Below are 12262 nucleotides of genomic sequence, written 5' to 3'. Positions count from 1 at the left end.
GTGATGTCTGGTGAGGACCTGCCTTACAACAGGCCTACAAGCCCACAGTCCAGCCTCTCTCAGCCTATTGTGGGCAGTCTGAGCACTGATGGAGGGATTGTGCGTTCCTGGTGTAACTCGGGCAGTTGTTGTTGCCATCCTGTACCTGTCCCTCAGGTGTGATGTTCAGATGTACCGATCCTGTGCAGGTGTTACACGTGGTCTGCCACTGCGAAAATGATCAGCTGTCCGCCCTGTCTCCCTGTAGCGCTGTCTTAGGCGTCTCACAGTATGGACATAGCAATTTATTGCCCTGGCCACATCTGCAGTCCTCATGCCTCCTTGCAGCATGCCTAAGGCACGTTCACGCAGATGAGCAGGGACCCTGGGCATCTTTCTTTTGGTGTTTTTCAGAGTCAGTAGAAAGGCCTCTTTAGTGTCCTCTAAGTTTTCATAACTGTGACCTTACCTGCCTACCATCAGCAAGCTGTTAGTCTAAACAACCGTTCCACAGGTGCATGTTCATTAATTGTTTATGGTTCATTGAACAAGCCTGGGGAAAAAGTGTTTAAATCCTTTACAACGAAGATCTGTGAAGTTATTTGGATTTTTACGAATTATCTTTGAAAGACAGGGTCCTGAAAAAGGGACGTTTATTTTTTTGCTGAGTTTGTTTATTTTTTTAATAAATTTGCAAACATATTTTCGCTTTATTTATTAAACCTTTAATTGACTAGGCAAATCAGTTAAGAACAAATTCTAATATACAATGACGACCTACCCCAGCCTAACCCGGATGACGTTGGGCCAATTGTGCGCCGCCCTATGGGACTCCCAATCACGGCATTATGGGGTAATGTGTGTAGATTGATGACCTTTTAAAATGTAATACATTACAGCCTTATTCTAAAATGTGACAAAAGGGAAGGGGTCTGAATACTTTCCGAATGCACTGTATATACAGTACCAGTCAAGTTTGGACACCTATTCATTCCAGGTTTTATTTTTTTTACTATTTTCTACATTGTAGAATAATTGTGAAGACATCAAAACTATCAAATAACACATGGAATCATGTAGTAACCAAAAAAGTGTTAAACAAATCAAAATATATTTTAGATTCTTCAAAGTAGCCACCCTTTGCCTTGATGATAGCTTTGCACACGCTTGGCATTCTTCTCAACCAGTTTCATGAGGTAGTCACCTGGAATGCATTTCAATTAAAAGGTGTTCCATTATTAAAAGTTCATTTGTGGAATTTCTTTCCTTATTAATGCTTTTGAGCCAATCAGTTGTGTTGTAAAAGTTAGGGGTGGTATACAGAAGATAGCCCTATTTGGTGAAATAAGAAGTCCATATTATGGCAAGAACAGCTCAAATAAGCAAAGAGAAACAACAGTCCGTCATTACCTTAAGACATGAAGGTCAGTGAATACAGAATATTTAAATGACTTGTCTTCAATGTCTTCAAGTTCAGTCGCAAAAACCATCAAGCGCGATGATGAAACTGTCTCTCATGAGGAATACCACAGGAAAGGAAGACCCAGAGTTACCTTTGCTGCATTGGGAACTTATCCAATTAGAGTTACCAGCCTCAGAAATTGCAGCCCAAATAAATGCTTCAGAGTTCAAGTAACAGACACATCTCAACATCAACTGTTCAGGGGAGACTGTGTGAATCAGGCCTTCATGGTCGATTTGCTGCAAAGAAACCACGACTAAAGGACACCAATAAGAAGAGACTTGCTTGGGCCAAGAAAGACGAGCAATGGACATTAGACCGGTGGAGTCCAAATATGAAATTTTTGGTTCCAACCGCCGTGTCTTTGTGAGACAGAGTAGATGAACGGATGATCTGATCTCTGCATGTGTCGTTCCCACCGTGAAGTGCAGAGGTGTGATGGTGACACTGTGATTTATTTAGAATTCAAGGCGGACTTAACCAGCATGGCTACCACAGCATTCTGCAGCGATACGCCATCCCATCTGGTTTGCACTCAGTGCGACTATTATTTGTTTTTCAACAGGACAATGACCCAACACACTTCCAGGCTTTGTAAGGGCGATTTGACCAAGGAGAGTGATGGAGTGCTGTATCAGATGACCTGGCCTCCACAATCACACAATTGAAAGGGTTTGGGATGAGTTGGACCGCAGGGTGAAGAAAAAGCAACCAACAAGTGCTCAGCATACGTGGGAACTTCTTCAAGACTATTGGAAAGGCATTCTTTATGAAGCTGGTTGAGAGAATGCGAAGAGTGCCTTGATGACAACTATGCACAAAGAGCATCTACTTTGAAAAATCTAAAATATATTTTGATTTCTTTAACTTTTTTGGTTACTACATGATTCCATATGTGTAATTGTGATGTATTCACTATTATTCTACAATGTAGAAAATAATAAATATAAAGAAACCCTTGAATGTGTAGGTGTGTCCAAATTTGACTGGTACTGTACATATACACTACCGTTCAAAAGTTTGAGGTACTTAGAAATTTCCTTTTAAATTTTTTTTTAAAGCACATTTGACCATTGGAATAACATAAAATTGATCAGAAACAGTGTAGACATTGTTAATGTTGTAAATTACTATTGTAGTTGGAAACGGCAGATTTTTTATGGAATATCTACATAGGTGCGCCCATTATCAGCAATCATCACTCCTGTGTTCCATTGGCACGTTGTGTTAGCTAGAAAACCCTTTTGCAATTGTTAGCACAGCTGAAAACTGTTGTTCTGATTTTAAAAAGCAATATAATTGTCCTTCTTTAAACTAGTTGAGTATCTGGAGCATCAGCATTTGTGGGTTCGATTACCGGCTCAAAACCTTTCTTCTGAAATTTGTCATTCTATTCTTGTTCTGAGAAATGAAGGCTATTCCATGCAATAAATTGCCAAGAAACTGAAGATCCCATACAATGCTGTGTACTACTCCATTCACATAAAAGCACCAACTAGCTCTAACCAGAATAGAAAGAGGCCACGGTGCACAACTAAGCAAGAGAACAAGTACATTAGTGTCTAGTTTGAGAAACAGACGCCTCACAAGTCCAACTGGCAGCTTCATTACATTTACATTACATTTACGTCATTTAGCAGACGCTCTTATCCAGAGCGACTTACAAATTGGTGCATTCACCTTATGACATCCAGTGGAACAGTAGTGCATCTAAATCTTTTAAGGGGGTGAGAGGGATTACTTTATCCTATCCTAGGTATTCCTTAAAGAGGTGGGGTTTCAGGTGTCTCCGGAAGGTGGTGATTGACTCCGCTGTCCTGGCGTCGTGAGGGAGTTTGTTCCACCATTGGGGGGCCAGAGCAGCGAACAGTTTTGACTGGGCTGAGCGGGAACTGTACCTTCTCAGTGGTAGGGAGGCGAGCAGGCCAGAGGTGGATGAACTCAGTGCCCTTGTTTGGGTGTAGGGCCTGATCAGAGCCTGGAGGTACTGAGGTGCCGTTCCCCTCACAGCTCCGTAGGCAAGCACCATGGTCTTGTAGCGGATGCGAGCTTCAACTGGAAGCCAGTGGAGAGAGCGGAGGAGCGGTACTATTAAATAGTACCTGCAAAACACCAGTCTCAACGTCAACAATCCCTGATGTCACTGGAGCGAGACTGCGTTTTGTAAACTTGACCTTTTGCACACGTACTTCAGAGTAGGGCATCCCTAACGGAAAGATGCAAATAAAGAAAGTGACGAATCACAAATCTACAGCCATCGTTATACTGTTGTCCTGTAAATGTAATGTGCTTCCTTGTGTCTATCGTCAGAATTAACACCAATCAACTGGCCTCGCTGGCTGAACAGTCCTTTCTTTAAAAACACAAGGCAAGAGATTTATGAAGTAAGATCACAGATGTTACACTGGTGCCGAGACCAGTCTTATTGTCTTCGCTGGACAGCTGTTACACTACCACAAATCATTGGGCTAGAAGGAATCCTTAGGATGTCCCTACCCCATGGCCATGGCTAGAAGGGATCCAGCTGTTGTCAAATTCACATCAGATTTGATTTTTCGTTCAGTGGAGGCTCCTCAGAGGAGGACCATCCTAAGTGAATTTCATAAAAATTGAAATAGTGAAACATAAAAAAATCATAACTATACTAAATATATTAATGTCAGCAAATAATTGATTACAACACACTGTTGTGCAATGGTCTACAATAGCCTCAACAGCACTCTCTGGGGTAGCACCATGGTGTAGCCGGAGGACAGCTTGTTTCCGTCCTCTGGGTATATTGACTTCAATACAAAACCTAGGAGGCTCGTGGTTCTCACTAGAGGTCTTCATGGATCCACCTGTACCCGAAAACCCGAGACCCGATCCGGGACCCGAGCGAGTCCAGATCCAGAAATCTAAATGCGTGTCACAGGTCTTGGTCGGATCTGATAGAATTGTCTTGGGTATGTGAACATTTAACTGGCCCGTACAGACCAGAATGCAACTGCTGAAGTAGAGAGAGACATTTGATCATTTATGCTGCTGCTTTTCACAAGCGTGAAGCCCGTGGATCCAGCAAGTTGTTGGCCAATAGCTTGTTGTTGGCCAATAGCTTGTTGTTGGCCAATAGCTTGTGGTTGGCCAATAGCTTGTAGTTGGCCAATAGCTTGTTGTTGGCCAATCATAAGTCATCAAAGCGTTATTAGGTTGCAGTCATAGAGCCTCTGTGTGTCAAAAGTTAGGATATCTAATCGATGGAAGATGGAATTAAATTGACTTAATTAAAAGTTGGAGAAGGATAGGCTACAACGACCAAGAGCCAACATGTAGGCAGGCTGCTACTTAATATTCTGAATGGAGTTGTTATTTGTAACTGTAGTATGACAAAGCACATGCATTGCAGCCTCAGTTAGCCTAGCTAGCTAGCATTAGCTAGCTTAACTAGCTTCTCCCGGCTTGATGCAGTCCAATCATATTTGATGATGAATAAAATAACCTAGCTACGGCAGTTATTAGTCTACTATAGCACGAGTCGGCTTTTTGTCGGTTGCTGTCTCTCCCTCCCTCCTCCCTGTGTTACTCGCTCACAGTACGGCCTCTCTCTCCTCTCGCGCTTTATCAGCTCCAGTTAATAAAGTAGCTTTTAAAAAATGAATTACAATTTTCTGCTGCTTCCCTCACTCTGATCGGGTCTGGATCTGACCAGATCTTTACGGAATGGGTCTAGCTGTCCTCGGGTCCGTTCAGAAGGGATCTAGTTGTCCTCGGGTCCATTTAGAATGGGTCTCTATGTAAAAAAAAAAGAAGGTATATATCCACGAAGGGTCCAGTTGGGAAAGCCCCAGGTCCATTTAGGAACGGGTCCAAAACGTGGTAAAGACCTATAGTTCTTCTCACCCCCTTCAATAGACTTACACAGTAATTATGATGACTTCCAAAGGACGTCCTCCAACCTATCAGAACTCTTGCAGTATGAACTGACATGTTGTTCACCCAATCACAGGATCAGATAATCAATCTAGTACTGAAAGTATAAGCTACAGCTAGCTAGCACTGCAGTGCATAAAATGTAGTGAGTAGTTGACTCAAATGAATTTCTTCAAAAATAAAGGAGACGAAAGCGAGAGTGGGAGAGCTAGCTAGCTATATTTTGTTGTATTTTTCACTTTCACTTACTAAGCTAGTGAATGCAGCTAGCTAGTTTAGCCTACTCAAACAGAGAGGGATTATATGATAGCTAGCTGGCTAAGGCTATCCAACACAGGAACTCTTCCAAGTCAAGGTAAGCTTTTAGTTGTATTAATTTATTGCCACCGGGGCCCTCCGGTGTAAGTGCCAAACTGCTTGCTGTACACTGTACTGCATGATTGTAGAGGGTTTACTAACGCATTCGTTTTTAGTAGCTATGTTGACAATGACGCTAGCTAATTATGGTGACAACGATGTAGCCTGTGTGTAGCGGTTAGCAGTTATGGTATGAAGTTTTAGCTTGGAGAAGTTTTTTTCGCCTGGTCACAGACAGCTGTTGTATTGTGCACTGAAGTCCACAAGCGAAGGAAAAAGGTGAGAGGAGGAGAACTGTTCAAAGTAACGGGTAATCAGAGAGATTATTCAGAACTTGATACTAATCACTTAGGCCACCAAACTACAGTATCCTTCCCACAATTTGAGATCTCTGAGATTTTCTTTAAACCATTAGCCTAGTTTGCACCGTCAGAAAAAACAAGACAGGAATTCTGTCCCGTTAGCCTACTGTGGATGGCATAAGAGATGAGACAGCGAAATACGACAAGTTTTTATTAAAATAGGCACATAGTGCAGAAAAGGGTAATCAGACCAGTAAATATAAAATACATGTAAAAATACATGTAAACCTGATTTATTTAATATTCTATTTCAAATCAGTATCCATGATAGCAAAATTTTAGAGTTGAATAACTAGGATTGAGTGCTCTAGTGCCTAATAAAAGGAATATTGAGAGGTAAACTGTTGGGATTTGATTTATTCATTCCCACAGAACAAGTGCATAGGCCCATGTGTTCATGAGTGAATTCCCCCCCCCCCCCACCCCACACACACAAATGCATGAATGTTTTTCAGGTGCCGTAAACAAACAGACATGTCTGTACTACTCAATGCAGTGTCTGAGATAAAGCTGTAATGGTGTGAATTATGCTCACGTTGTGCGTGTGTGCCCCCTTGATGACATAACTGCAATGGCGTGATGAAAAGAGGTCTTATGAATCAACAACATTCCATAGAACAAGTCCTGTGATAAAACCACACATTTATTTGACTGTTCTGCATAACACATTAAAATAAGATATTCAATCAACCTTAACGGTAAATACTAAAAAATGCAGATGTCACCAGTAATGACACAATGACATGTCGGTAACAAAACTCTACAGCTCTGATGTGCAAGCCTCCAGGGCTGACGACATTTGAATTGGTAAAATACGGCCAAATATGGTCTTCAACCATGTATAATGACTTTAGCACCTGGGTTGTTCCACGAAATAAGTGCCTTTTGCGTCTCTGACATTTTAAGTAGAAATTGCGGCCAAATATTGCATTTTAAAAGCCTGTTATATTAATTTGGGCTCCCGAGTGGCGCAGCGGTCTAAGGCACTGCATCTCAGTGCTAGAGGCGTCACAACAGACCCTGGTTCGATTCCAAGCTGTAGCACAACCAGAAGTGATTTGGAGTCCCATAGGGCGGCACACAATTGTCCCAGCATTGTCCCAGCTAGGGTTTGGCCAGGGTAGGCCATCATTGTAAATAAGAATTTGTTCTTAAGTGCCTTGCTTAGTTAAATAAAAATAAAAATTGAAGTGCCCTTTATATATATAGCACATGGGTCATTTAATAAAACACTTGCTAAAGTGCAAAAATGCTGAATTTTGACATCCCTCCGTGGACCAACTATGAAGATTTTAACACACTTTAATCCCAGCATTTATCCAAGATTTCACCATCATTGTCAAGCTCTAGTTATTTTGTTACTTTGACAAAGTAATTTCTGAAAATGTATTTATTTTAATGTGATTAGTGATTAATTTACGTCTGTCCCTCATTTTGTCAACCCTGTTATGTGAGCTGAACTCTCATTTTATTATGGTGAAACTATTCATTTAAAAAATAAGCATAAGCATATGTATAAGCAGGTAAGCTGGTTCTACTAATCTTGGCCATTTTCTGGGGTTTTTAAGTGGAAAAGTGAGTGGGTCAAACATAACATGTCAACCCTGTGACACATAGATGGACAGGCTAGAAATGTTTTAACAATAAAATAAAACAAAAATATGAAGTTTACTTTCAATTGCTCATCCCTGTGGCACACAACAAACTTCCAATCCTCCTGTCACAAGGGGATTTATGACTGTTTAAAGATGAAATCGCCAACCCTGTTACTTTATTTTGCACTTATACTATAGTATATTTTTTTATTCAACCTCGAGATGGATTTTTTTTATTTTTATGAAGTTGAACATGTGCTCTTCATGATAAAATGTTAAAATGAGGTGAAATCAAACGTTTTGTTTCACCCCGTTAGACTGCTCAAAAAGGCACCTAATTGATGGAACGACCCACCTGTGTTCTATGAGCCATAATCCCACCCAAAAATCTGCTTCATATCAACAATAAAAATGTTTATTTCATTTTTGCTTAGAAATCCTTCATTTGGGGATATAGGTATTATGCTTGCATCAGCAATTAATGACTCCACTGTGCTCTTATTGGTTTTCAGTAGAGACATAATTAATTGTATTACAATACAATTACAAAATTCACATCATCATACAGTGACACGGTCACACCTTCGTAACGTCACTGCTTTAGGTACAGTTCATCGACTGCAGGTACAGAGAATGATGGTTAGAGCACCATGGCTTCCTGATGGTCAGAGAATGATGGTTAGAGCACCATGGCTTCCTGATGGTCAGAGAATGATGGTTAGAGCACCATGGCTTCCTGATGGTCAGAGAATGATGGTTAGAGCACCATGGCTTCCTGATGGTCAGAGAATGATGGTTAGAGCACCATAGCTTCCTGATGGTCAGAGAATGATGGTTAGAGCACCATAGCTTCCTGATGGTCAGAGAATGATGGTTAGAGCACCATAGCTTCCTTGAACGCATCTATCCACCTGTCAAAGACAAAATAACACAGTTAGTAGGCTATCACGTATGTGTATCACAGTATGGTATCAGCATGCTTCAGTTCTTAAAAGACCTTCACTTGAAAAACAAGGGGGGGTGGGGAAAGCGCAATAGTACTGTTTGTCTATTTTGAGATGTCGTAGCCAGTTACACTTCCTCAAAAATAATCACAATTTATCGAAGATAACTCAATAAATCTGTCATTAATTGACATTTTTGCGCAATTTTACATCATTTAACTAAAATGTTTGGTGCAGTATTTTTCAATTAAAAAATATGCAGGAAAACGACTCGTCTCTTATTCAATGACAAATGCATTATTGAAGAATGCCCAAACAGCCAAAAAAACACCTCACCGAAGTCCAAAAACGTCACAAAATGTCATCATAATATATGCACAAAAACTCTAGCGGACTGTTTCGGCTGGGAAGTATGCGTATATCTTCAAGCGGGAACAAATAGGTATCCTATAGAGAAGCTGCAATATTAGGTTCAGGTAAACTCTCTCCCCTGTAACTATTCCCCAGGTCGTTGCTGTAAATGAGAATGTGTTCTCAGTCAACTTTCCTGGTACAATAAGGGGTAAATAAAAAACTCTTAGAGGTAAAGTGAAGTACTACCGCTTATAGCTCATCTCCCCAGCCCTTAAATCCATAACTCTGGAATCAATAACCTTGTTGCAATAACCTTGCCCCCCCCCCCCCCCCTTCACTCTTCAAAAGGACCACAATGGAAATAAGGTTTTTCCTTAATGATTTTCTTCAATTGTATTTGGAGGCGTCACCGGCTGGAGCTCCCTTATGTATGTATTAAAAAAGATCTAATATATTCAATGAATCAGTGTCATATGATTGGCGTTCAAATCCTTCTGTACTCTACCGTTGGGCAGTTTGGCTGTCGTCTGCCTTGAAAATGTAATGCAGCGTGTTTTTGTGATAGAGCTTGAACTGTTGCTTCTGAACTGGCGGTCCTGCCCCTTCTTCCTCCTCTTTCAACATGAAGCCCAGCAATGGCTGGCTCTCTAACGCTGCCACGTCCTATGACAGACAGGAGATAGAGAGAGACAGGAGAGAGAGAGAGAGAGAGAGAGAGAGACAGGAGAGAGAGAGAGACAGGAGAGAGGGAGAGAGAGAGAGACAGGAGAGAGAGAGAGAGAGGCAGAGGCAGGAGAGAGAGAGAGAGGCAGGAGAGAGAGAGAGAGAGAGGCAGGAGAGAGAGACGGAAGTTGGATTTTGGTGAATTAAACTCAAACACAGTTGTCTTTTTCATATTTTTTAAAAATCCTATAGCAGAACAGAACTGAAATACTGTCTCAAAATATAGAATAGCAGAGGCATGAGTGTTATGTGAGTAACAGGTGTAGAAAACATGGAGAAAGTCTTTGTCACAACATCTTGATCAGATGTATTTACAATACATTCTACGGCAGCACCTACCTCACTGGCAGCGTACGTATACAGGACTTTGTTCTTGATGACGAACCAAAGCCTCTTCCCCTGCTTCTTAATGCCCTTTGACCTCTGCAGGTAACCACTCATAGACGAGTTGTCTGTGTTCGCTGACACCTGAAAACAGAAAAGATCATTGGATAACGTCACTGACTAAATCATCAGTAACACATCGGTCGTGTTCAAATGGGCACCGAATTAAATGAAAACAGTCTGAACCGGGGAGATAGCTGAACGTGAAATGCTAATTTTCCATGATAAAATGTTTTCCTACGATGTCACTAACGAACGCCTCTGATTGAACTTTGAACTTTAGAGTGGTAGACGAGTCACCTCCTTGAGGGCAGCAGGGATCTTCTTCGTTTTCCTGGCGAAAGCAAAGGAGGATTTTCCACCAGGGGAGAGAGTTGCAGACAGGTCCTTTTCACCTGGAAAAAGGGGATCGGATAAAAGAAGCGCCCATAATCACCGAGCCCAAAATGTATAGTGTTCTTCTGCATGGATTTATTTCATCTAATAAAGTAAACCAATCAATCAATTAACCACTGTTTGGAAGCAAGATCTATTCTAATCTGTACTGATGTCCATCTAATGATTTACTGAACATGTACTCCCCCAGATTAACTTTGACGTAAATCATTGCCTTGTTGAAACACACACACACACACACACACATCTTACTTCTCTGCTGTAGTACAATAAAGCACTGATCACACACTCTGGCCAGCTGGTTCTTTAACACAGACGCACACACACACACATCTTACTTCTCTGCTGTAGTACAATAAAGCACTGATCACACACTCTGGCCAGCTGGTTCTTTAACACAGACGCACACACACACACATCTTACTTCTCTGCTGTAGTACAATAAAGCACTGATCACACACTCTGGCCAGCTGGTTCTTTAACACAGACGCACACACACACACATCTTACTTCTCTGCTGTAGTACAATAAAGCACTGATCACACACTCTGGCCAGCTGGTTCTTTAACACACACACACACACACACACATCTTACTTCTCTGCTGTAGTACAATAAAGCACTGATCACACACTCTGGCCAGCTGGTTCTTCAGATACTCCAGACAGTGTTTGTTGGAGGAGCAGGACTGGCACACCACCTATAGATTGTATATAAACATGAATTACTACACCATGACGGGATTGTCGAATACTCCTTTCTGATTGGCTTGAAGGGCATTCTAGAGTGTTCCATATTTGCAATGACATTATATCTACTGCATACCCAGAAACATAAACCAAAAGGTTGGAAGGTTCAAACATAAACCAAACGGTACAGCTTTTCTTAATGATTGTGTGTGAAATTCTTAAACCCACTGAGGCATACTGTACGTTCTGTGGTCCCAGTGGAAGATGCCCCTCATCCATAGCGATACAGTATAATAATGTTTTAATTCAAATGTTCTTAATGCTCTATTGAATTGTACCCATCACCTTTCCACAGGCTCGGCAGTGGTGTCGTCTCCAGGTGAGGGTGAACTCACAGGTACAGACCATACACATGGTGGCCCTTGGGTCTGGGATCCAGATAGGGGCCTTAGAACCCAAAGGGGCCCCACTGCCACTGTCCTCAGACCCAGTCTGCAAATAGAAAAGAATAGCATAGAACAGAATAGACTTTATTGCCCAATTTGTGAGAAATGGAACTCTGTCTTCTCCCCATCTCAACCCTATGTAATATCTTATTCAAAGCCTGCAGGTATATGTATTAAGTTATAATGCATCGTAACGCTTGCCATGAACGATCCCCTTATAACGTGCTATAATTATGTCATCACTACCTCCTCCAGAGTCTTGCTGGAGATGAAGGAAATCTTCTTCCTGGTGTAGTCATTGATCGCTGTGGAGATGGCCTCCAGCCAATCATCTCTCTCAACCGCAGAACTACAGTAGAAGAAGACAGGAAGTGTCAGACTACTGCTGAACTCGACATGAAATTATTGTTTAATGCAAGGTTAAATAGATGGGTAACACTTTACTAGGCCAGCAGGTTTAATGTATTATTATGTAAGTTACAATTATTTAAAATAATTGTTGTAATTAGGGCTGTGGTGGTCACGAAATTTCGTCAGCCAGTGATTGTCAAGCAAATAACTCTCGGTGTCACGGTAATTTACCTTTAATTAACATAAACACATTTAGCAACTCCTGGCTTCCCACATATACTTTTAAAAAAATATATTATAGGCTAATAAATC

General features: G+C 41.3%; 1 protein-coding gene across 1 annotated transcript in view; it reads right to left on the bottom strand.

Annotated features, from left to right (window-relative positions):
• Window positions 1-6677: 6677 nt before the first annotated feature.
• Window positions 6678-12262, bottom strand: part of LOC115122887 (FYVE, RhoGEF and PH domain-containing protein 6-like) — a 103321-nt gene continuing 97736 nt past the window's right edge. Inside the window, exons 14-20 of the mRNA XM_065022787.1 lie at window positions 11846-11948; window positions 11499-11645; window positions 11062-11164; window positions 10370-10464; window positions 10025-10153; window positions 9468-9625; window positions 6678-8575 (exon numbers count right to left, since the gene is read on the bottom strand). Coding sequence (XP_064878859.1) covers window positions 8539-8575; window positions 9468-9625; window positions 10025-10153; window positions 10370-10464; window positions 11062-11164; window positions 11499-11645; window positions 11846-11948 — 772 coding nt within the window. The 3' untranslated portion in view covers window positions 6678-8538. The remainder of the gene's footprint in view (window positions 8576-9467; window positions 9626-10024; window positions 10154-10369; window positions 10465-11061; window positions 11165-11498; window positions 11646-11845; window positions 11949-12262) is intronic.

This window comes from Oncorhynchus nerka, linkage group LG9a (genome assembly GCF_034236695.1).
Source record: "Oncorhynchus nerka isolate Pitt River linkage group LG9a, Oner_Uvic_2.0, whole genome shotgun sequence".
Lineage (NCBI taxonomy): Eukaryota > Metazoa > Chordata > Actinopteri > Salmoniformes > Salmonidae > Oncorhynchus > Oncorhynchus nerka.
The sequence above is the reverse complement of the archived record's forward strand: the minus strand, read 5'-3'. Positions and strand labels throughout refer to the sequence as shown.